The sequence below is a fragment of the Gasterosteus aculeatus genome, chromosome 16 (genome assembly GCF_964276395.1).
Source record: "Gasterosteus aculeatus chromosome 16, fGasAcu3.hap1.1, whole genome shotgun sequence".
Classification (NCBI taxonomy): Eukaryota; Metazoa; Chordata; class Actinopteri; order Perciformes; family Gasterosteidae; genus Gasterosteus; species Gasterosteus aculeatus.
The window spans coordinates 8,642,655-8,666,899 of record NC_135704.1 but is presented as its reverse complement, the minus strand read 5'-3'; the positions used below and the strand labels follow the sequence as shown (position 1 = coordinate 8,666,899).

The window sequence follows — 24,245 nt, the reverse complement described above, 5'->3', positions numbered from 1 at the left end:
TGTGACAATTAACAACAAAACCAAGAAGCAAGATGATCATGGACTTTGTGTGCATACCGACACAAGCCTGAGAAAAGGTTCGATAAACTCACACAGGTGTTTACATTTGAACATTTCCATCTTCTCTGATAAAAAAACTGTAGACCTTTTAATTTTGTTGCTAGCAAAACAGCTTTTAAGTCAAACTTACTTCCTGTCAGATGCATTAACAAACACTGCAACAGGAAACACAAAAGGGCTCATTTAGATAATGTCCTAAATTTGAAAATGTATACTGGTCCTCCACTTAACAACAGATATAAATGTTGTACAATATGATAATTGGTTTTATATTAGGGCAGTTTTGCAAAAATATAATTTCTTGGTTGTTGTTTTAACCCTGTGTGTATGTGTGTGTGTGTGTGTGTGTGTGTGTGTGTGTGTGTGTGTGTGTGTGTGTGTGTGTGTGTGAGTGTGTGTGTGTGTGTGTGTGTGTGTCCAATGGCTGCATGGCCTCGCACAGATACCCACATTATGCATGAAGTTCTCTACCTCAGCTTTCCCTGGTGCATGAGGCAACGCCAGTATGATGACAATACAAAGGAAACATACCCCCACCGATGCCGCCTCCCAAGATGACGTAAAGGAATTCAAACAAAGAACCCCGTCAAGCCGATTGAACCGAGCATGAGGGTTTTTGATGATGCTCCTGAATTCAGGGCATCCTTTGCTTTCTCTGTATTAGATTTCCTTTGGATTAAGGAAACTCTAAAGCTTCGCTACCATTCCACTTACACTTAGGTAAACAAGTAAAGCAGAATAACTGGGTTTACATTATCAGCCTGTCTGTTTAATTTCATTTTTTTTGTGTGTCTATGCGTCACTCTGCCATTAGTAGATTGACTTTTGGTTAAACGTTCCGCTGTTACCAAGGACAAGTGGATGTAGCCATCGTTACGTCACCCATTGGTCAGGCACCATGTTGTTATTTTTCCAACCAATGAACGGGAGTCACTATAATTAAATAAATTCATGTTTACATTGTTTACTGAGGGAATACATTTATTGGATGGTAGTGTAATTTCCTCAAACATTTCAAAAAGATCTGACTTGTTTTTGCGACCACAAGAGCTGCTGCTGGTCAGTAGAGATGTTGCTTTAAGCTTAATGATGCTTTGATGATGCTGTTACAAGCAACCAGTGGCCTGACTGTTTCCTCAGCAATTTAACCGATATTAGATCCTGGAATATGAATATATATTTTTAGATATATCTTGTCATTCATGACACCAGAAACTGAATTGAATTGGCAGGAAGAATGAATATAGGTGATCATAAACCCCTAAAGCCCCCTGAGGCCATGTCCTATAACGTATCTGGTAATTCTTTATTCAAAGTCCAACTTAACATTCACTTAGCTCATGAAACTGAGTTGCTTACATATATTGTTCATTTTTAAGAGAAAGTTAACAATTCACAAAAAGTCCACAGACATACCTTTTTTTCTGCCTTGAAAATGTTCACATTTTTCACCTTATTTTGTGTTGCTTACAGTGATCAGGGTGTGTTTCACTTAGTTTCATCGGTTCTGAAGATATGGTCAATGATATTGGCTCTAGTACTGCATCATTAGGACGATTTGAGAGTTGTCAAAACTGACAGGAACATGGTGATGAATCAAATGTAGTATTGTATTGGTATTCTTTTCCTGACACAAATAAACAGAACTAACTGTGCTTTAGCTTTGCCTTCTCTAGCTCGGTTTTTATCCTCTCATGAGCAGTACTCACACGCAATATTTTTTCAAGCTACATTATCATGTCCAATATTTACGCATGACACCCTCTCACAGGATACATCATAAGTAGGTTGATGGAAATATCCAGAACTTGTGTACACATGAGATTTTGCATATGATGTGCGTATTATTCTAAGTCACGCTCCCGCTTTCCTCCTCACCTTTCATCACTCAATTCAAGGAGAAGGCTCAACCTAATCAAGATCAGATCCCATGTGATTGGATTGATATCCTGTGATATTTTTTTTTTAAAGGTGTTTTATGTTCGCTGTATGTGTTAAGGTTGTTAGCGTAGAAGGTTATGCTGAAAGGATGTCATAGACAAAGGAAAGATATTGTAATAGTTCATGACTGAGCAGCCGTTTCTTTCAGGACGGTTGTTTAACATGATGATGACTAAAGCTCTTGGTGTGTTATTTACAGTACATGATTCAATGTTTAAACCAGTTCACCTGAGGTCAGACAGGCTGATTGCGTCTGAGCCAGATGTCCCTGATGTGTGTTGCTGGGCACATTGTACATACACAGTATGCTGAATGAACACTGAAAAGGTGTTGATGCAAAGGTAACGTCTTTTGTTTTGCTTGTTTTCTTTATTTAAAGTGTAGTTCTGTAAAGTCAAAAGTGCCGAGCATCAAGTTTGTTCTACTTATCCGGTAGGCTACTAGTAGCTAGAGAAATAAATAGACACTAGGAAGCCGAGCTTGTTAGATGACACTGCACACTGGTTGATCATATATTATTTACTATTATGGAGCCTTATCAGATCAACAATCCCTCAACTATCCCTCATTTCAACAATGGAAATCGCTGACACATTTTGCTTAAATGTTAGGATTTTACTTAAATGATGGGCTTGTGTTTGAACTTTAACACGTGTTTGATCACACATATTTACCATGGAACCTCAGAATAATTTAGCATTGGGACGTTTGTCAGGGCTCTGACTTAATTGCTACTTTAATCATATGACCCTGTAATTGAAATACATTTTCAATTATAATGAAGCAGTTTATTAGATTCAAGCCACCGCATTTTATTATTAACAGCTCGATGTTTTCTGCTGATCTGTCAAAATTTCTCCAAGTACAATGGCACTTGGAAATCTATCCGTATACAAAACACATACAACAAATATCTAATCTGCTTTCATGTTTTTCTTCAATACGGAAACTATTCCATGCGAGTGCCGCCGTGAAAGCGTCTAGCCTATTTATTGTAGACACAGTCGGTCCATCATCAGACAGCCGGCTGCTGCAGATGGCATTAGAAACAGATGCCATCAGTCAGGGTTCAGCTCCATTTGGGTCTAATAACTGATGCTCCATGTGCCCTCTGCATGCATGTGCGTGTGGTAATGTGCGGATACATGCATGTGTGTGTGTGTGTGTGTCTGAGAGACAGAGACAGTTGAGTATCTGTCTCAGTGAATTTAATCCCTCAGCTGCAATTAAGACAACTAAAAACGGATCACATTGGCATGGGCATGTGTGTCTGGCTGTCCGCTCATACAAATGGCACGTGTATGTGTGCAGGATTAGATTACTATAAAGCCATCCATCCAGCAGCAGAGAGCTGAACAAGCGACGCTGTTTTACCCCATTACCCACTAACTCTTAAATCTATTTTTCCATCCCATCTGCGTGTGATGTGACCTCATCAGCGACTGTGATACGGCGTGCACACCGGCTTAGTAATCGCAAAATTAACTGCAGCCGGACGTCAATGCGAAGAACATCTTGTTCATTGACGAGAAAAAGAAAAGTAAAGAACACCACGTGATTTTGTCCAGTGGTCTTGCTCTGGAAATTGTCACATGTTTTTACATTTGTGACCCAGAGGTGACACCAAGTAAAACAATGAGGATGTGATATCGCAGTAATTGGACAGAGGTCGTACGTGTGTATTTCTTATTAGGGAGAAGTAATTGATTGCACGTCGCTCCTCCTCCATCATTACACAATGACGTGCACATCTGTTGTAATGGATGCAATTACAACAAGTATTACAGAGCGAGTTGCCAATGAGTAGTGTAATGTATGTACTACTTGTACAGGTTGTTTTAATGCACAAATACAACCAAGAGAATGCAAAACACTGTTTTCCAATGTTTGCAAATTCTGGGTATCTGCAATCCACGGGCATACAATTGATCAGAAAGATGGGTAAGACTAAATAAGCATATTAAACCATAGGACATTGTCCGCCATAATATTTGTCTCACAGCAAGAGTAATCATGGGATAAAAGAGATTTGAATTAATCTAATAGCCTGAAAATACCAGCGTGAACTAATTAACTGCACAAAGAAACAGATTAAATAAAAAAAAGTACTTTTTCCACCAAATTATGTTGCAGTTGTAATTGTTGTGTTATTTATTTAGTTTTTGGCTTTCACTGCATGAAAACTACCACTGATGTATTTCTAACTACGGTAAAACTAAAAATGTAAAACATAGAAAAGAAACTAGATAAACCAATAACTTTCTTGCCTAAACATAGTTTTTAATAATATGAGAGAGAAAATTATAGAACCCTCGTCATAGCAACCGTCCTTTACCTTGACTGATGTGAGCTGTGGATTCTGGGGTAAGCAGCCCGCATGTGTTTGTCCAAAGCGATGCATTGCAGAGGCTTAGGAGGCCTCGGGCCGGTCCTCCGGGGGTCGTGCTCTCTGTCTCGGTTCGGTCCTGCCATCAATCCGTGGAGTAGAGGGCACAACTCGCACACCAGCACACACAGATATGAAAACACACATCAGCACCAAGCAGGCAAAATGTAACCTTTGATTTTTTAAAGGTAGTGAAAAATGCAGTCCTGTTGAGGAATACATTATGGTAGACAGGCGGATGGCTGGACGATGCAGATAGAAGGTTCTAATGACTAGTGTATATTAGCTCCACGTTTGGGGTACTACCTCTTACTCCGAATAAAGTTGCTATTTTGCAATTCAGAAATATCATAGGACACCGATCCAGTCAAACACTTTTGGTCTTTCATTTATTTCTTTGTTACTGTAATTACCCTTTTTGCACCGTGGATTCTAAAGCACTGCAAACGTTTTGATGGGATGGACCGACTGTACCTGCACTCATTGCATAGGAGGTCTACAGGAGGACAGTTAAGGTTAAAAAACTAATGCGTGGGTCTGAGAGTCAGAGGGAAAAGGGCAGAAAATCAGAGCTCCAGAGGCTCTTCTCATTATCTCTTCTCATATTCCAATGTGGATGTGCATTGTGTGGGGGTGCGAAAACAGCAAGATCAACCACAGCAGCAGAATATGTGATGGTTCAATTATTGGCATATAGTATATTTAAATGGTGGAGAGGGATGCATGATGGAGAGTGCACTTCTGCCTGGCAATCATGTAGCATCCTGGATTGTTGGATTGTTGGTTTGATCAAAATTGTATACATAACTTGCATACAGATGATGCACCTCGTCAGTAACCGGGGAACAACAAGGAACAATTAGTGTTTAATTGGGCTTATCTGTCTGTCACTGACACACAAGATTTACAATCCAGTCAGCAAAAGTAATTCGCTCAATCCGTTTAATTGTGCCTCATCCATCAAGTATTTAACGATGGGTCAGAAACAGTGAGGCACGATGAAAAGCCTCACCCCCCCGCACCCACATGTCAGCAATGGTGGGAATGACAGCGCTGTGTTAGATGTGCATGATTTTCCACTGAGGCCATGTTCTTAAATCACCGCAGCCCTGATGTTGCTTTCCTCCTCTTCCCCGTGTCATGAAACCGGAACACACACATTACACACACTCTGCCACAAAGTGGAGGGAAACCGGAGGATGCGCCAGAGACTAGACTTAAAAACTGTTACGAGGAGTTGTTACATAAGGACTTATGTATTATTAAAACCAGGCTCTTCTCACGAGCCCACCCAGCGAACACCCAAGTATCAACACACCCACAGAGACAAAGTAAAGCAAGTGGTGGTGAAAGAGGGATTCAAAGCTCATCTGAAATGTTTATTAATTCACATGTTCTTCCGCACACTGACAAAGCGCCCATCAGAACTGACAAATTGCTGTTCTGAAGGATTATCTGACAACCTATCATTACGAGGGCTGCTGGAGAGAGAGAGAGCGAGGGGGGGGGCGGCTTAGTCGGTTTAGTGGTTCAGCCACACAGCCTACCTGCCTTTAGATTTAAGGGTTGTTAAAACGCACAATAATAAGGCTTTATTATAGGTATCTCCAAGGGATGTTCTGTGTCTTTGAATGGAAGCATGCTGACCTCTTTTGGGGTGTATGTGCCAGTACATCATTGACCAACTGCGTTCAAGATCTTCTGTCATGAAATACTCTATAAAGCCTTTTTTTTCACTAAACACACTAATCATATCTAATAGGATTGCTGTTAAAATCAGAATCCGACCTATACCTCTTTGTTCTACTGTCACTAGTCCATCAGCACTGGATGCTCTTCATTAGCACACTCACTCAGTGTCGTCTGAATGACAGAATATTGGATGTTGACTATTGGCGGGCTAAACGAGGATTAGTCAGATGAGCTCATCCTGAAAAACAAGCTGAAATAGAAATGAGGGCTTTAATCCGAGAAAGACAGGCTACTGTGAGGTATATATAGTGTGAGGTATATATGCACTTTGGTATTGTCGCCCTGTTTTATATCACAATATTACAATAGCACTACGTTTTGAGCCTGTGCATATTCACAATGTGAATACCAGTGGAAAAATAAAGCTCAATAATTGAAATCTTGCAGGATGACACGGTTAATGGGCCACAAAGAAGCAATGGCTTCAAATGGTGCATTTTCAGGTCTTGGTTAGCAGGTTTTATTCAAATACAATTTTAAAAAACAGTGTGGTGCATATTTAATATAGTAACAGTCAAACAGGGGATATTGCATACTAATCTATATACACTGCTGATGTGAGGAAGCACCGAGTTCAGCACTACATTTATCCAGCAAATACAGCATTCATTCATTCATAATCCCCGTGGTTACGTTGTTTCCTTTTTTCCATTTCCATTCTATTTCTGTACTCATACAAGCACAGTCACTTCTAACAGGCAGACACTGCCGTTACATGGTTGCAATGGGAACTGCAGGCTGCAAAATGTGGAGAATTTGTTAAGAATGAAAGAAATGTAAAGAAGCTACTTGACCGTCCTAGTTTTATTTTATTTAATGTATTCTGAGTAGGGTTTGCAATGTCAACCCCGTTGGTTTGTGCTCAGAGTTTGTGCGTTAGAAACAGAGGTCATGGAGTTCGACCTGCATCAATATGTGTCCTTTACCAATGTTACACAGTCAGACTGCAGCGTATCGAATAAACTACTTATTTACCAGCCCGCGTCTTGTCTTAAGACCTGTGGTGACCAAACATGCTCCGCCTTCACCCTTCCTTGTAAATTAGTAGTCATGTATGGTGACTTTGTGTTTTATATGTCTAAAATATTGCTCATGTTAAACACTTTGTAATTTATGTCTTTGAAACTGGTGTATAAATATATTTTACGTACTTGCTTACTTGATCACTTACCTTTGGTTAAGATAAGAAATAAAGCTCCACACTGTTGCTGACTCTTTATAACGGAGCAAAAGAGGATCTATTACAAATAGTTCCTGTAACTGCAAACTGTTTTGTGGCTCAAAGCTGTTCCAGGTATATTATGTACATATATATATAATATGTACATATATATAATATGTTAGCATTATTACAAGTCTAATTTATTTCAGTTTGTTATCAAAAAAACATACTTGACTTTTGTTCATCTTCATTCAAAACACAATGAGTGCAAATCCTAGTGTATTACAAATATTATATTATACATTCTAAACATTTTTTTTTGCCATTCTGATGATAGAAATCTTTGTGTGTCTGCAGCCAAAAGGTTTAAAACAATTCTGCATTTCACACACACGTCCACCCTTCAGGTATCGGTTTATGAAAGCCAGTTACATGAAAATATAAAAGCACGTCACGTAATACAAAAACACAACAGAGGAACAGATTATATGTCTGTATTTATTTTCATCAGAACACTTTTGTAATCATTGTAGCATTATTTTTCATACTTTTCGAAAAGATCATGACTTGTGAGACTGTTTTATAAATCATTTCATCAAAGTTGTTTGTAAAAAAATTAAAGAAGTTACTTGAACTAAAGCATCTAGAATATTACAATATACTGGTAGTATAATAGTAATCATAATAATCATAATCGCAATGATACTTCTATATGACTTTGAACCTTTTTCCTCTCTATAATCATAAATCTTTCCCTTTCACACACACAGAACCTCAAACTTTCATAATAAGGTTGTGAAGTTGAGGACGAGTCTATTGGTTAAACCTCACCACATTCTCTTTTAACATCAAGGATTTCAGACACTCAAAATGAAATTAAAATAATTAGAAGAAGAAGAAGAAAGTAACAGCATGACATCAACTTAAAATACACAAGGAAACCTGGACGCAAAGACATACATTGTTCAGCATACTAGGGAACGTATTTACAACCAAAAATGGGCTTCTGCATAGATCCACAGGATGGAGAACGGAACTATTGTGAAAACACAGAGAGGGTGAGAGGGCGTTAAAGAGGGTCATCTCTGATTGCGTACCATTCGGTCGACTGGGGGTGAAGGGCAACGGGCATATAGTCTGCTTGTGTAGGGGGTAAACATGACATTAGTTTGTGTAGGTTGGTGTGTTCATCACAATTTTTTCCATCTTTGTTGCAGTAAAAAGTGACACCCAGAGTTACCTGTTGGGTGCATTGCTGCATTGCCGCCAAACATCAAATCAGTCATTTACATCTGTAAAAATCCAATTCTATTACAGTCTGGAAGAAACCTTGCACAGAAGGATGTGTCAGTGGTGTTGACGTGTCTGCAGCCGCATGAAGGACAACACACATGCACGGCATTCGCACCCATGCAACCTCAGTGAGGATGCATCCCTGCAGGTGGAGCAGACATGGTTTGTTGTGCATAACGAAGGGTCGCTATGGGGATGGCTGTAACATTACAGCACGGACTGCTGACGTGGGAGGCAGAATCAATGTTTGTCTTAAAGAGATGCCCTGGACCAACATGTGTGAGGCTTATGGGATGGAATCTGTATGTCGCTGACATGGCACGTTTCTCCGTCACTGACCTTCCCCGTTTCCTCCTGTTGCCCCAATACGCCCGATCATGAAAAACAGCGCGTCATATTATAATTGAATTGGGTTTATTTTACTTATTATACCTGGTATGCTTTGGCACCAGTTTTAGCTTGTTGTCCACCTACATTCCTTACACATCCTTACCTACCTACCATGCACCATCTAATGTCAGATAGCGTTTGAGGGAATATTGTATCAAGTGCAGGGAAAAAATAGATCCACCCCGGCCCTACATTGTTTTGGGTCTTGGGGGTATGACACAGTTGTTACACATTGTACAGTACAATGGTTTTATACTACAGTCCATGCAGCTATGGGGCCGCGGTGAATAATGAGACAACTAATGTAGGAGGTCCCTGTGGGTCTAAAAACAGTGGCCCGCCATACCTGTCCTGCAGGCCCCAAGGTCGTAGCAACACTAATGAGCTCTCCAGAGAACGTAGCAAATGAGAAACAGATATGAACACACACACACACACACACACACACTCATCTGCACACACCTGTGCTCACAGGCCTATAACTTTCTTCTTCAGAGCTCAGCCTTCCTAACTCGTCGTGGGAGAGTCTTTGTGTGATAGATATAAAAGAATATGAATATCTCTATCTACTGGCGGCCAATAGAATAGCAGCATTTTTCTATTACTGACTGCGGTCATCCGAGATGGGCATGGGTGCAATGTGCAAGACAAGGAATAATTATGTATTTCATGCAAGCAGAAACCTTCGTGTCTACAGTGGAGCAAGTACAAAACAGAATATGTGTCAAAATGAGCCAATCCCCTGGTTGGGTTGTATAGACATGGTGTGAATAAAGATGCATTTTAATATCCTCATATAAGCTGTATAATAAAATTCTTGACATCAGATATCTTACTGGACATATCATTTAAGTAATCAACACACTGGATAGAGGGAAAGAAATGCATTCAACAACATCTGTTCATCTACAAATACCTGATCTCACAGCCTGTTGCATCAAATAGACAAAAGACAATGTAGAAACCAAAGAAGAAGTCAGCCCTTAAGGTCACACCATTCTATTCTGTTCACTGGTCCACAAATACAAAATAAACATGAGTGTCAGGTGACTCGGACAATTCTCAGATTATGCCATTAGTGCCTTCAAAAACCGTGAGGCGATCTTCTCTGTGGGTTAGTTTCTCGTAGCCTTGAACTGTCGCCCAACCATTTGGATGTGCGTGTTGTAAAGACTGTGTCTGACTGTGTCGATGATGATGTTTGTACCGTATATCTTAATAAGCCCTTTACTTAATGAGACATCAGTCTGATGCCTTGAGGAGAAAGGTACGAGACAAAGGGGGGCCGGGGGGGGGGCATGCTACTGGAGCTGAATTGGGATCAGTGGAATGTGGAGCGGCGCTGAGGACAATTAACCACCGAGGCTGTCCTAACCTTGAAAGAGAGCCTCCACATGCAGCAAATGAAAATGGATTACACATTGATTTAATAGAAACAAAGCGACATTAGAACAAATTGTCTCCGTGTAGCGGAGCATGTGTAGCGGTGCCTTCTCTGCGTGCCGCCGGGGAGCGGTGTCATTGTGTCACCTCATTGGTAGACTGGGGATTTTCCTTCACGCTCCTACAGTGAGTAAATGCAAACTTTCCAACTTAAAATCCGTAACAGTCCTTAAAGGGGACATCCAGCCATCCTGTTTCCTGTGAGTAAAAAGGCCTGAGGTTTAAATGACTCTACTGATAAAGATGTCAGTATCGGTTAGGGCGAAACTCTTGACTTGATTTTTTCTTTTCAAGAAGTGATGAGAGTATAAAATGATTTATACTTCAACAGCAAGGAGAGAGAAAAGAACCAAGGGTCCTTGAGGCAGAGGAGATAAAGGAACCAATCAAAGTACCTTAATTCTGACTGGATAGTCCCTTTACAATTTAAGATAACAAAAGACGAAAAACACATATTGATCCAGTGCAACAATCCTGATGTCAGTTAGCTTTGATGAGCAATGTTGCTAAAATGTGGCCACAATCTTTAAAGGGTTCCGCCTGAAATATTGTCTTTAAGACAAGCCTAACACAGTTTCATGTTTTGTTCTATGAGATAAAACCATCTGTGCTTTCCTTAACGTCCTGTGCAGTGATTAACTAAGCTAAATGCTAACGTGTGGCTGGGAGGGCAACAGGAGATTGATTGCAAAATGTTCATGCTACTGCCTGGCAGCTATTCCAGGTATAATATTGTATTGTTATTATTACAAGCCAATTAATCAAAAAGGTAGATGGCTGCTAAAGAAAAATGTTGTATTTAAAAATGGAAAATGTTTTACGTGACATGTATCATTATCTCGATAATATTTTGTTCATCTTACTCAGCTCAAGGATACGTTTTGGGTTTGGTTTGGCCATTCTGTTTTAATACACATTGTTCCTTAGTTTTATAGTTTTGGCCATCAGTTTGATTGCGTATAGTAACATTGAATATATATAATATAAGCATTTTTAGCCATCCAGGTGATCTAAATCATTGCGTGTGTACTAAACATGTTGATAATAATTCCGCATTGCACAGAAAACTGCCTTTATTCAATCTGCTATATCAGTTTACTCTCCTTCTTCCTTCTCCCTCCGCAAAAGATTTGATGGTCCAAACTATTAAAAGAGGTCCTAAGCTGTAATAAAATTGACATACCCATAGTGATATTGGAGGAATGCTTCCTGTTTGTTCCTGTTGTGTTTCACAGATTAGCCAGATGAAAACCTTTTATTGAAGCGAATTACACAACATGTTTTGATCCTTCATTACAGAGTTGATAAATTATCTCACAAAACAAAGTGTTGCGAAAACACTGAACTTGTGTTAAACTCAGTGCCAGTTGTGGATAACAGAACCACATTCAAAACCCAGTGCAGTTCCAATGGGAGTGTGGCCACAACAGGACAGAGCTAAGTGACATCTGGGGGGCGGAGGGGGGGTCCATAAAAACATCATTGCTGCACCTTCCGGTTAACTAGACTTTTATGGTACATGTCAGCAACAGACTCTCATCCTCTCATACACACACATACACATGTTTAAAGACACGCATGCAAGCACACACCCGAGCACGCTCGCACACATACAGTAAATCCCCCCCCCAAAAAAAGAAAGAAAGAAAACATCTTGTACACACACACACAAACTTGCAGCATTTTTTTTTACACATTATCTGTCTGAATTAGCAAACGCATTTTCTTCCTGTATGAGAGAAGCGGAAACAAACACAAAGGATGAACGTTAGAAAGAGAATATGATTGTGTTATTCCATAGTCAGCCAGTGCAACAGAAACCATTAATTGGAACACAGTGTAAAAAAGCGTAGTGAGAGAAAATCAGCCATGGGGAAGCCGACCTTTCCACTCAACAAAGGCTGTGGCATTGTCCCCTTTCTATCTAAGGGACTGGTTGAGCCCCTTAGTATGTCTGTTTGTTTGTTCATTTATTTATTTGTCTTGATTGATTTATTCCCTCCGTCTCAAAGCGTCCCACACATTCCATCTATGTGTTGCAGAATGTCCGCAGGCACACAGCTCCCGCTGTCGGAAAAAACTGTGGCTGTATCATTCCACATCGGTTGCCATGGTGAGGGAATCCCCCACCCCAACGACCTCACCTCCTCCTGGCAGCTCCATCACTCCTCGTTGGCGGGGCTCTCCTCCAGAGGCGCGATGGCGGGGAGGACCAGTCCTGTTGCATTGTGGGATGCAGTGAGGCTGGCAACAGTATGAAGGAGGACGAGGACCAGCAGGCAGAGTTTGAGCCGGCTGTTACACAGTCTGCAGGCTGCCGAGGAGCTGAGGGAGGTACGGTGCTGGCACGGCGGGTGAGTTCTTTTCAAGGTCCCCCGGGAACGGTTGTCCACTTTCAAGTCCCACCGCACGTCACAGCACTCTGCATCTGGGTCAACACCTGACGGATAGTCCTCCAGCAGCCCTGGGGGTTGTTTGGAGGTGGAGATACAAACAGTAAGCCGATACATGTGGCATGTTTAATAAAGCCTGCACAAAAAGAGCATTGTTGCTCGTCCAGCGTTCCCCATAACTATATATAAGTAATAACTATAACTGACGGAGCTCAGTATTACTACACCTATGAACTTGCCAAGACACCACACTGCAATGTAAGTCAACATAAACAAATGGACATCTTTCATCTGAACAACATTTTGTAGTGTTTATTTATGGTTTGGTCTTGTTTTTTTAATGGTTTTCTATTTTGTTTATTTGTAGCAATAAACTGAAACAATTCTAAAGTTATTTGTCTTTGTATTTATTTTAGTTATTTGTGTTAGTTGTTTTCTTCATGTGCGGCCTCACGCTTCAGTGTAGCGAGTCACCTCACAACCAGGAACCAGGAATATGTGAGTTATTTATCTACATATCCCATCATCACAGCACAGCAACATTATTGTTGTTACCTCTGTAACTACGCCTACAGGTGCACACAGAGGTACTTTTGATGTTTGAATTTCACACGTAGAAATGGTCCACAAAAATACAGAATTTTAGGCTTTTTTTTTGTAAGCCTTATCCTTCTTTTTAGTTTTCCACATAAGCAATATCAAATAATCAAACAAAAAGGTGTGTAACCTTCTTGTTTGATCATTATTACATTATCAAAAGAAACACGTGCAATGATTTTAATTGAATTCGCCATCCTGTACCTGGAGTTGACATGACGCTCAACATGAGCAGCAGAGGGCAGCATCAACATGTGATGTGATGTGATGACTGTGTGCCTCTGTTTGAATCATGTGGAACACAAATCTGCACACAGCAATGCTATCAGTAATCCACTTACTCATCTTTCATGAACGTGGAGACAGAAACCTGGTTTTTCGTTAAATATTTATTTAGGATTCAGATATGTGTGTGTGTGTGCGCGCATGTGTGTGCGTGTGTAGGCGTAGGAGATAAGCATGTTCACGCACACTTACACTTCCCCCCACAGTGCTGTTATGTTCAGTACAGATACTTATTGTCACTGTCCACCATCCTACAGATGCCTCTGGGTGCTGTGAGTAACTGGCAGATTGTGTTGTTGTGTTGCATCACACTGTTAGTCTTGTGATTAAAAAGAACATCCTGTAACTGTAAAGTTAATTGTTTACTGTGTAACCATCAGAGGTTGGGTGCCCTATTAAAGTATGATTGACCGGGACACTATGCGTATTCCCTCTCTGACCGACAGCATGATCTGTTGTGCATTTGTTACACCCGTCAGTGACGGTTATAAGGATAATAAGCACCAGGGCTAAAAACAATCAGAAGACAGCAGAAACTGTGGGTTGATTTTTTTTTGTACCTGTACATATAAAACTGGGGCTGCCTCCATGAATGAGATCGTCATTGTCGGGCAGGACGAAGGGGCACCGCTGCTGCACCTCCAGGCAGTACTGACCGCAGGGGATTCGCTTACTGCAGTGCATTTGGGTGGTCTGGAAGTACTGAGAACACAGCCAGGGCTTATAAACCATCTAGGACAGAGAGACAGAGGTGAGGGCAGGGGAGGGAGAGGAGACATTCGGGGGGGGGGGGTTCAAAGAGAGGAAATCAATGAGTTAGGGAGGGTTGCAACTGGATGAAACGCTCACACACGGGCAGACATGAACGTGCATCATCGATGACCTCCACAGCTATTGATTCCCACTGAGCAGATATCCTGTTGATCCCGATATCTGCTGTTTAACGGATGTGGCTGCTACAGTTTTACCCAACATCCTCCGTAGAAACAACTCAGCGTCTTTTGTCTATTTGTCTATTTAGGATTTGTTGTAAAATGAGAATGAAACAAACTGAGCAGTCGTTTTTCCACTAAAAGAAACCATAACATTTAAAAAAGTAGGCCTTCAAGAATAAAAAAAACGCTTGACAGCTCTTTTAACACAATGCCAAAGGTGGACAGCAATCAGAATTATTAACAGTATCTGATGCAAACACAGCAGGAAATTATTTCATATCACAGTTCGCTAACATTAAATAACACAAACACTAGTGTTGTGTTAAAAGAAATAGCTTATTTTGTATGTGACATCAGTCCAAATATGCTGTTTGTTAACCTCGGTTTGCTTGTGTTTATTTGTAAAAATGTCATTTTTTCAATTTTTAGGAGGGCACAAGTGGGGACAAATGAATTACTTAGCACTTAATTTGTCTCCTCTCATTTCATAAGCCAGTCGCTACGCAGTATAATCACCTGCAGTAATTTGCTGCTATTTCCTGTGAAACACTCCAGGGACTGTGAGGCGAGCTAGCACCTGCTACAAGCTAATCATCAGGCTTTAAAACAGTGCAGCAGACCAGATCGTAGCATGCGGTTGTGAGCCAGAAAGAAAAGACTGAAGATTGAATGTGCACGAGGATATTTAGTAATGTACAGTTGGTCTCATCTGGATCTCACACATGTTTACAAAAACCATGAACAATTTCCAGTGAAAAAATAAACGTCCCATTATTTGGACAGGTGCTAAAATTTCCTATCATATTACTTGATGATGCTTGGTTGATGCCCGCTCACATTCTGCCGCAAAAGTGTTCCTTGAATGTGGTAAATGGTCGGTACTTGGTTGGCGCTTTTCTAGTTTTCCAACCACTCAAAGCGCTTTGATGCTTTGTGTCTTGCTCAAGGACACACAGCGACACGCCCGTCAGCATCGAACCGCCAACCTTCGTATTGGAGGATGACCGTGCTCTCCACTCCCCCACAGTCCCCCAATAGTATGGCAATAGCCATCTAATGCTGTGTCATTTCACAGATATTGCTGCATATAATTGGGACATTTCCAAAGTATTTAGTGATTCAAACAAGAATGAAAATAAATATGTAAAAAAAAATGCATTGAAAACTATTCTTAGAAATGGTCTTGTATTGATCTTTACAAATGATATGTTTTAGGTCTGTTAAAATGACCTGAGATAATGAGAAAAAGTTAAACAGTTTACTGTATTGTGACAATAAATTGCCAAAATATCCCTTTACGCTACTGAAGGACACACTCAGATGTCATTTTGTAGCATCAGGAATGGACTGTTCCATTACATCATTATGTACATGATGCTTTAACTTAGTAACTGCTCGACTGAATCTTCTGTCACGCTCATTGTAGGCTGAGAGACACACGTGTTTTACTAAGGACCTGCACACACTGACATTCTGCACACATGCACAGACACTGTACATGTAAATTGCTGTGCGCTAATAATTGGATTTCCTGTTGAAGATAAGGTTGGTTCCCGTGGACACCGCACACACACACACACACACACACACACACACACACTGCCCTTCTCTCTAATCTACCCCTGCATGAATGTCGCAAATGAAAATGTGTCTGCATTACCTAATGTCACATCTTGTACAGCGTTAGATAAATATTGCCCAACTACTCGCAGGTTGATGTACATTTGGACACGCTCATGTCCTCCCGATGCCTGTGTTTGGATAACTAAGTTTGGACAAGTGACTGTCTACACTACACCAACAATGTCCCTCACAATGTTTGTCAAATAGTGAGCCGGTTTTGCTATTGGCCAGATATTTCCTCCACACAACAGAATCTCAGAAAACAATGTTAAAGTCGAGGTCTGATGGATTATTTGCATTGAGGCTCAGACAAAAATAATAAAAAATCTAAAGCGGAATCATAGACAACATCACAACTGAAGACAAGACAACAGCAGACAAGGTCTCATATACCATTTGTCAACCTCATTCCCATTTGTTTCACATTACAACAGAATTCAGAATTGCTTGATGCTAATGCTTATTTAGAGGGAGAAAGAACCACCGACCGTAGGTCAAATAAAGGTAACACCCAGACCATGTGATGGGAACAAATGAGGGGCGGGCGAGTCCTGTGAGGCTGATCAGTCAGCAGATCTTCTGTGACAAGTGAACAGATGCGGGGTAGAAAACTTTTTGGCCCTTTGCCACACAGCCGTGTCCTTTTTCACTCAGCTAGTGAAGCTCAGGGCTGCAGCATCCGAGATCCCACCACCGCCGGTCAACTGTGGACGCGTTACTGGCGTCCTGCTGTCTGATCTCAGAGTGCCTGACAGCAAGTGAGAGAGATAGTGGGACGAGTGCAATGACAGAAATAGTTGTAGAATGGACTCTTTCTCTCAATTCTGTACTGAGAGTCAAATACTGCCTTCTTCGACTCGCCGACTCACCGACTCAGTGAGTTAGAGGTCAGCCAGCTGGCTCTTGAATTTTAATTATCCTTCGCCTGTCAACCTTCCCCTCCTTTTGATTTCGCTGGCTGAACTCCTGTCATTGTGTCATCTTTCCAATTAAGGATGCAAAGTTGACACAGTATCACGATATTAGCAGGGATTGATGACCTTTAATCATGTTGTACATGGCAAGCCTTGAAAAATGTATTTTCATACAATGGCTGTGAACTGCAATGTACCATGATGGATCATTCCTTCAGTATGTATTGATCAAGGGTAGCCCATAATAATTTATCAGTGCAATGTAAATATGCAATATGTGTTGCAAATGATCAGCCTGATCTCACAGAATCACATGATGGATGGATTGAGAACCACTCAACACCACATTGTGTTGCGGTGATGTAATATGCTGGCAGGCTAACTCAACCCCAACAGTCACCTTCAACATTCTTTAACTTTAGGACAAGAACACAGCACATCAGCTCAGTTTCTCTTTGTAACAGAGCTCCTGTTGTCAATCACCCCTTATTTACATCACCTCTACTATGCTGTTCATCCAACATTTCCATGCATTTATGTGTGCCGGAGAATGTATATTGCTTTGGATATAAACATCCGTTAAATGTATAAAGAATAGGTATAAAGAAACAAACACATGTAAATGAATAGTGTAAATTAAATGCAAGAGATAAAGAACACATTTCCACAGCAAATGCTTTAGTTCAGTTGCAATCTCACTGCACAATGCAGAGATGTCTGGCAGCATGAATGCAATCAAAGTCAATGGAATGAAGGGATGCAGATGCTCAGAACAGATGCTCAAGGCACTTTAGGAAAACAAATCTGTTAAACTTGAAAATGACAAGAAACTCTGTGATTGCTGTAAAAGCAAACATCAGTTAGGAAACTAAAAGCACTCCTGTGGTCAAGGCGCGCTCAAAGTTTGCTTTTGAAATCAGAAAAAATATTGGAATATTGGAAAGGTTCAGGTTGTACCAAGACATAATCTGCAGCTCTGCTGTGGACATCGTTTTACCATCATTAAAAATAATGCCACAGTATTCCGCTACATCGCCCTCCCCTCCCTTCTCTCCACTGGTTTAATTGCCTGTTGTTTATCGGCAGAGTCTCAGCTGTCCTCTAGATTGGATTATTTCATAACGATTAGGCTAATAAGGTTGTAATTGATGGAAGGCCCTATCCTGCCCTGTGGTATTGGCTTTAAGTGCCCTCGGATGGCTCTGCCTTGTCAGAGCCTCATCTTTAATGTTGTGGTTGTTGCAAAACTGCTGACGGAAGCTGAGAGAGTTGTTAGCAACACACCAGATTACTGTAACTCTTTTCCCTTCAGTATGCAGCACAGCAGCGGTGCGTCGAGGCGCAGACACACCAACACATGCAGAGTCTCAGGAGCCTCCTCGGTGAATTACAACTAACACAGCCCCTCACCGCGTCGACGATATGTGCTGCTTTTTCAAAATCCTCCTTCTACTCTTCTTATTTTAATCCTCGGCTTAAATAATAATAAAACAGTTCAAAAAAATCTTTGGATATTCACTCTGACTATGTTAATGACTGCAAATGGTTGCATTGAAGAATCCTTTTTGATTTTGACAAGTGTATAAATATTCTCAGACGAGGCATTTTGAAATGTAATTTTCTAGTATTAAAATGAATTAATGGACCCTATGCACGGTATTCTGTCCGCTGAAGATAAATGCAATTTCCCCATGAGCACAGATTATCATTCTAGAAAGCTCTCTACGGCGTTGGATGAAATGAGCAGTCCATTCAAGCAGCGATCAAAAGGCAGTCAGACATGTAAGGAATCAAGTAGATAACGAAGGTTAAACGCCGATGATAAAAAAGAAACAGATCCACAGTCACATATGTGAACAAGTGCTTGACTAAACACACCAGTAAGTTTATCATTGTAATCAACGGGGAACTCAAACAGAAAGAAAAAGTAAACCACGGGTCACTGCAAGGAAAGCACAAGTATAATAAACTTAATCTCAGTGCAGAACATTTCACTGCCTGTTATGTTCTTCTTCTGCAATTCCTTTAATGTACATGTCCAACATATGTATACATATGTGTGTATGATGATTAACTTGGGGCTCCAGCACCTGGCAAGCATTAAAACAGTGTCAACTGCAGATGTAGCGTAGCTAATGACCTAAGCAACAAACACACAAGTTTAGCCAATGCTGTTAATGTAAATATAAGGGCAGGCGAGGCTGCCAGCAGACTGAAGCCGCACAAAATACATTGACTGGAAGAAAAGTGATGCAGAAAGCCGTCATTGCAACTCCCTCAGAGGTACATGTTCAATTACATTCAGGTTATATTTTGAATCACTCCGTGGACACAAGAGGCCTGTTTTTAAATTATGATCCACTGGCTGTTGCAAAAACATTCACATGCAGCCACAGACACACACACACACCCTCATATCTTTTATTATAGGCTGTTTATTTTGCAATGTTAATGCAATTACCATACACCAAGGGTGTAAATTATGTGTAATGAGTTAGATAATTAAAGGAGAATAGAGGTAAACAAACGGACAGAGGGGGGCCGTGTGCAAAGGCAGAATAACCTCAGACTCCAGACAGCTCCACATGTTCACCGGACTGGTTGTGCTGAGACATTTGACAGGCCGTGTTTTGATGTAGTGAGATTGACAGTGAAAAGGGAAAAATGCAACTATCTTTTTGAGTGCTGAATTGCCAAATAGCAGCGGTTCAGGGGTACATGAAAAAGTCATGAATGAAAGAAACGGTCATGGCACTATGCGAATTATTAATGAAATGGTCAGGCGGTGCAGGTGTGAACCTTTGAGACGATCCGTTTCAGGTCCTATTGTCAGCATGTCATTCTGTCTGGACCAGTAGATCAAGACATCGGCTCGCTCCCATGACACACATTTATGAATACGAACCGTGTAGAGAAACAAATGTTCTGGGTTCAAACAGTAAAGTACCTGCCATTGTTACTTTATGAAGGGGAATAATAATACGGTTTGAGAGAAAACAACTACCGTTGGTTACTATGACGTCCCGCTGCTCCCTGAGCTCTGATCCAGAAGCTAAAGAAGCACAATGCAACACAAAGTATCCCTCCCTTCACCCCAAATCAAACATGCTTTACCAGCATCTAATTGGCTGATATGGGGGTCAATCTGATTGGCTTTTCATAAACTGGCTACCAGTCAAGCTGACTACTGGGGCAGGAGTGCTATTCGTTTAAGTACCAGAGCACACATACAACGCATGCACACGGTCACAGTTTGGCAGAAAGTTAACATACATTAGTCAACTATACCCCGCCCCGTGAGGATGGTGATGAAGAAGAAAGACAACATTTTCTACAGGGAGCACGTCCCTATGAGCAGAACATTTGCCCTTATCTGAGGTTATCTGAGTGTAATTCATCGGCTCCGTCACACTGATCATTCATTTGACAAAGATAATTATCAGAAAGATGTACCTGCTGTGATGAATCAACACCCACAGCAGCCAAACAGCCTTCTGCTAGCTTTACTGGGCCATGCATGTGCATGCACCTCTTTCTGCCTCCGTGGGGTCCCATTCCTGCATCCTTGCCATGCAAACCTGCTTAAAACTGTAAAAAAAAATCAAATCCGCAGCCAACTGTTCGCCATATCCGCACAATTTCACAGGACAATCCCTTTCTCTGTGGAACTGTTATCTCTCCTGCTGCTAAACATGACCCCCCCCCCCTCGCATCTCGCTGTCCCTCGTCTCCCTCTGCAGTGTGTTCTGCAGCAGTTGGATGAAGAATGGCCTGGATGGGGGGGCCTGGACGGGGTTGCCAGCAGAACATAACAGGCGTGCACAATCAACCTTCTAGCTTCTCAGTGCTGCATTTGCTTGCTATGTTTCTATCTCTTTCATACAGATAAAGCACACGCAGCCACGTGGAGAAGAGTTGGAGAGAGAGAGGACGGTGGTGTCTCCAGAGGTTGTTTATCAGCTTGTTATCAGAGGGCTTTTCTTATACAGGTTCAACTGACCCAGCCAGGCCTGCCGTGTTAGACCCTGAGGATCGGAGCCCTCAAAACACATGTCCAAATATTCCGTCTAAAAGGCACCTAAATCCAGTGCCCAGTTATTTGAGTGTCCCCCCCCCCCCCCCCTTAAAATTGTTTGCTACTTACTTCTTCAAAAAAGTGTGTCAATAAAGTTTAATCTCTGCCTCAGTACTCGTTTCTTCTTGTAACGATCCTAATGATGCCAAGGTCACACAGTAGCTGCTTGTTAGCGTATTGTTAACCTATTTGTGTTAAGTCAGCAAATCATTCCCACTGCTGCCACTCTTATATAACTATGTATTAGTTATATAAAGTAATATAGTCCCAAAAACGTTTTGCCTGTTTAAAGCTTTGTCAACATGAGATACAAAAACAAACACTGTACTGTATGAACGCGCTTAGTTACTGCACATAGAATCACACGCACACACACACACACACACACACACACACACACACACACACACACAGCCAAAAAGCAGGAATGACTGTTTAATTATCAGACAGATATGCAGCTACCAGAGCTGAGAAGGTATTGGTAAGGGAGGTCTTGTCCAGGCGGGTCCAGCAACAAGCTGACTGTGAAACCAAGACTAGCTGCTATAGTACAACACACTCACACACACACAGACACACACTCACACACCAAAGACCCCGAGTAGAGGCCAGCTCCACTGATAATAGTTTTGATTCTGAACCATAATAACTCCAAACCTCTCAGAGAATTGAATATAATTTTGATCATATTCAATGTTGAACGCAATTAAATGAAATACTGAAGACAATTAAAAACCGTGTGTGCTTTCACAGTGATTAAATCAAATTGTCAACAACTCATTTTATGACTTAGTCAGCCAGACATTTGGTATGGTACTTGGTCAATAGGATGTATGCATGAACTTGAAAATAAACTAATCATTTAAAATGTCCTCCCAGTCTGTATGGGAGGACATTTGGCAAATAGAATCAATCCCAATTGTTCAGGGTCTCGTTAGAGCCACGGAGTTCAATTGGGCCTGTTTTCCACCTCGAAGATTCAATAACATGAATCACAACCCCACAATCGCTCAGCATGTCTCGTCTTGCAACCTTTGTATACGTTCCTTCTCACATAAAGCACATTCGTACACCACGTGTTTTACTTTACACAGGTAGCCTTCTCTCTGCCGCTGTCACCTCATTGTTTACGCCCTGTTAAAGCTTTCCATCTACTCGTGTTATCTCTGATGTCACGGGCGGTGAAAGTGGGAGAGGATTGGCCAACGTTTGAAATGCAGGACAAAATTCACATTGTCTGGGCCGGGCCTGAGATTTAGCCGCTTTGCTGCCCCCCAATTAGGCTAAAAAGTACAGGCAGGAAGCTCGAGCCTGATACATTCAACCAGGCCGCATTCCGCCCCTGCTCTTCTCCATCTGTCAGAGGGAAAAAGAAAGTGTGAGAGCCGGAGAGAAATGGGGAGATACTGAGAGACTGAAGATAAATTGGTCAGCCCTTCCCCCAAAACCCCCTCCCTCCGCCTCCCTATCTTGGGACTGGTGTGCGCGAGACTGCAGATGGATTCTGATGTTCTCATTTATGTCTTAATGATTGGGTTAGTATGCAGCTTGTGCTCTGCGATGCTGCGTGCGCTAAGACAGAAAGCAACGACTGCAGAGGCACCAAAAGTATACATGGGCGCCCACACACGCACGCACGCACACACGCACACAAACACACACACACACACACACACACACACACACACACACACACACACACACACAGCAGGGTCAAAGGATTTGAACAGATATCCAAGCACACAGACATGTTTCAGCGGAGCCAGAGATGCAGACGCTGCACAGACGTACAGTACGTGCGATCGTATGCGGGAGGTGGGCTGAGAGAAGGAGAGGAGGCGGGAGACAGACGTCGCACTTGTCCTGTGACACGTCGCGTCATCATGGGCGGCCGGCGCTTGGAATTCCATGATGAGTGTCCTTTTAGTTAACAGTCGTACCACTTGACTATTTCCTTGCGGACAATTACTCGCTTGTTTATTTATTAATCTGATGGCTGCTGCCAGAATAAGCAGCAGCTCTGTATCACAGGGAGAGTTGAGTTTTTTTTTTTTTTTCACAGGCAGAGGAGAGCAGGAGAGAGCAGCCCCCACACTGCTGGGGAGGCCTACTGCAGGGGAAAGCATCACTTTGACACTGAACCATAATGATAGCTTGGAGAACATTATCATGATCCGTTTATGCGTTTAAAGCCTTGTGCACCCGGATGCAGACGCAGTGTGAATCCACGACCTCTATGTACTGTAGATACAAAGCACAGGCTGCCCTGGACGAAAAAAGCCAACCGTTTACAATCACACAAAGCAACAGACCGTTTGCTAAAGGCCTCCCACCGAGCAACCTGTGTTCTGTTGCTGTAAACAGACACGGTTTGTGCGCCAGGCTCTGGGTTTCTAAAGGCTTGAGGACCATCAGCTTTGTGCTTAAAAATGTAAACATTATTAAAGTCAGGGTGGGTGGAAGGCAGGACTCAAACGCAGACGTGGAGTAACAAAAGAAGACTTTAATAGTCAAAATTCAAAAAAGCAAAAGGCCAATGGGCAAAAACACACAGGAACAGGGGGAAAAAAGACAGGCAGGAACGAGGAACATCCAGGACGATAGACAATGACGCGACAAGTGACACAAGAGACACACAGCTTAAATACACTAGGGAAGTGCAGGTGATTGGACACAGGTGGAAACGATCAGACAATCACAGGGGATGACAGGATAAGGCAGGAAGTGAAGTTACCCGGGGACACGAGTGGCAGAAAACTACAAAATAAGACAGGAAGTGAACCACACCGTGACACTTACAATGGTCGTATACACACACAAACACAGGTACATACATCAGATATGACCTGTGTGTTTCACCACACTTTAGGAGTAGTGCGCTGCTGTGAAGCACTAAGCCACAGCTGGCGTCGGGCTCTGTTTGGATTTGTGGAGGTTCACCCCGAATAAAGAAGTCATAGTCCTCAAAGCTTTTTCTCATGCAAACGATACGTTCA

The 24,245-nt window shown here is 41.8% G+C and overlaps 1 protein-coding gene across 1 annotated transcript in view; it reads right to left on the bottom strand.

Moving 5' to 3' along the window:
* Positions 1 to 7,781: 7,781 nt before the first annotated feature.
* The window catches only part of nalf1b (NALCN channel auxiliary factor 1b), a 128,987-nt gene continuing 112,523 nt past the window's right edge, over positions 7,782 to 24,245 (bottom strand). Inside the window, exons 2-3 of the mRNA XM_040201778.2 lie at positions 14,263 to 14,434; positions 7,782 to 12,891 (exon numbers count right to left, since the gene is read on the bottom strand). Coding sequence (XP_040057712.1) covers positions 12,590 to 12,891; positions 14,263 to 14,434 — 474 coding nt within the window. The 3' untranslated portion in view covers positions 7,782 to 12,589. The remainder of the gene's footprint in view (positions 12,892 to 14,262; positions 14,435 to 24,245) is intronic.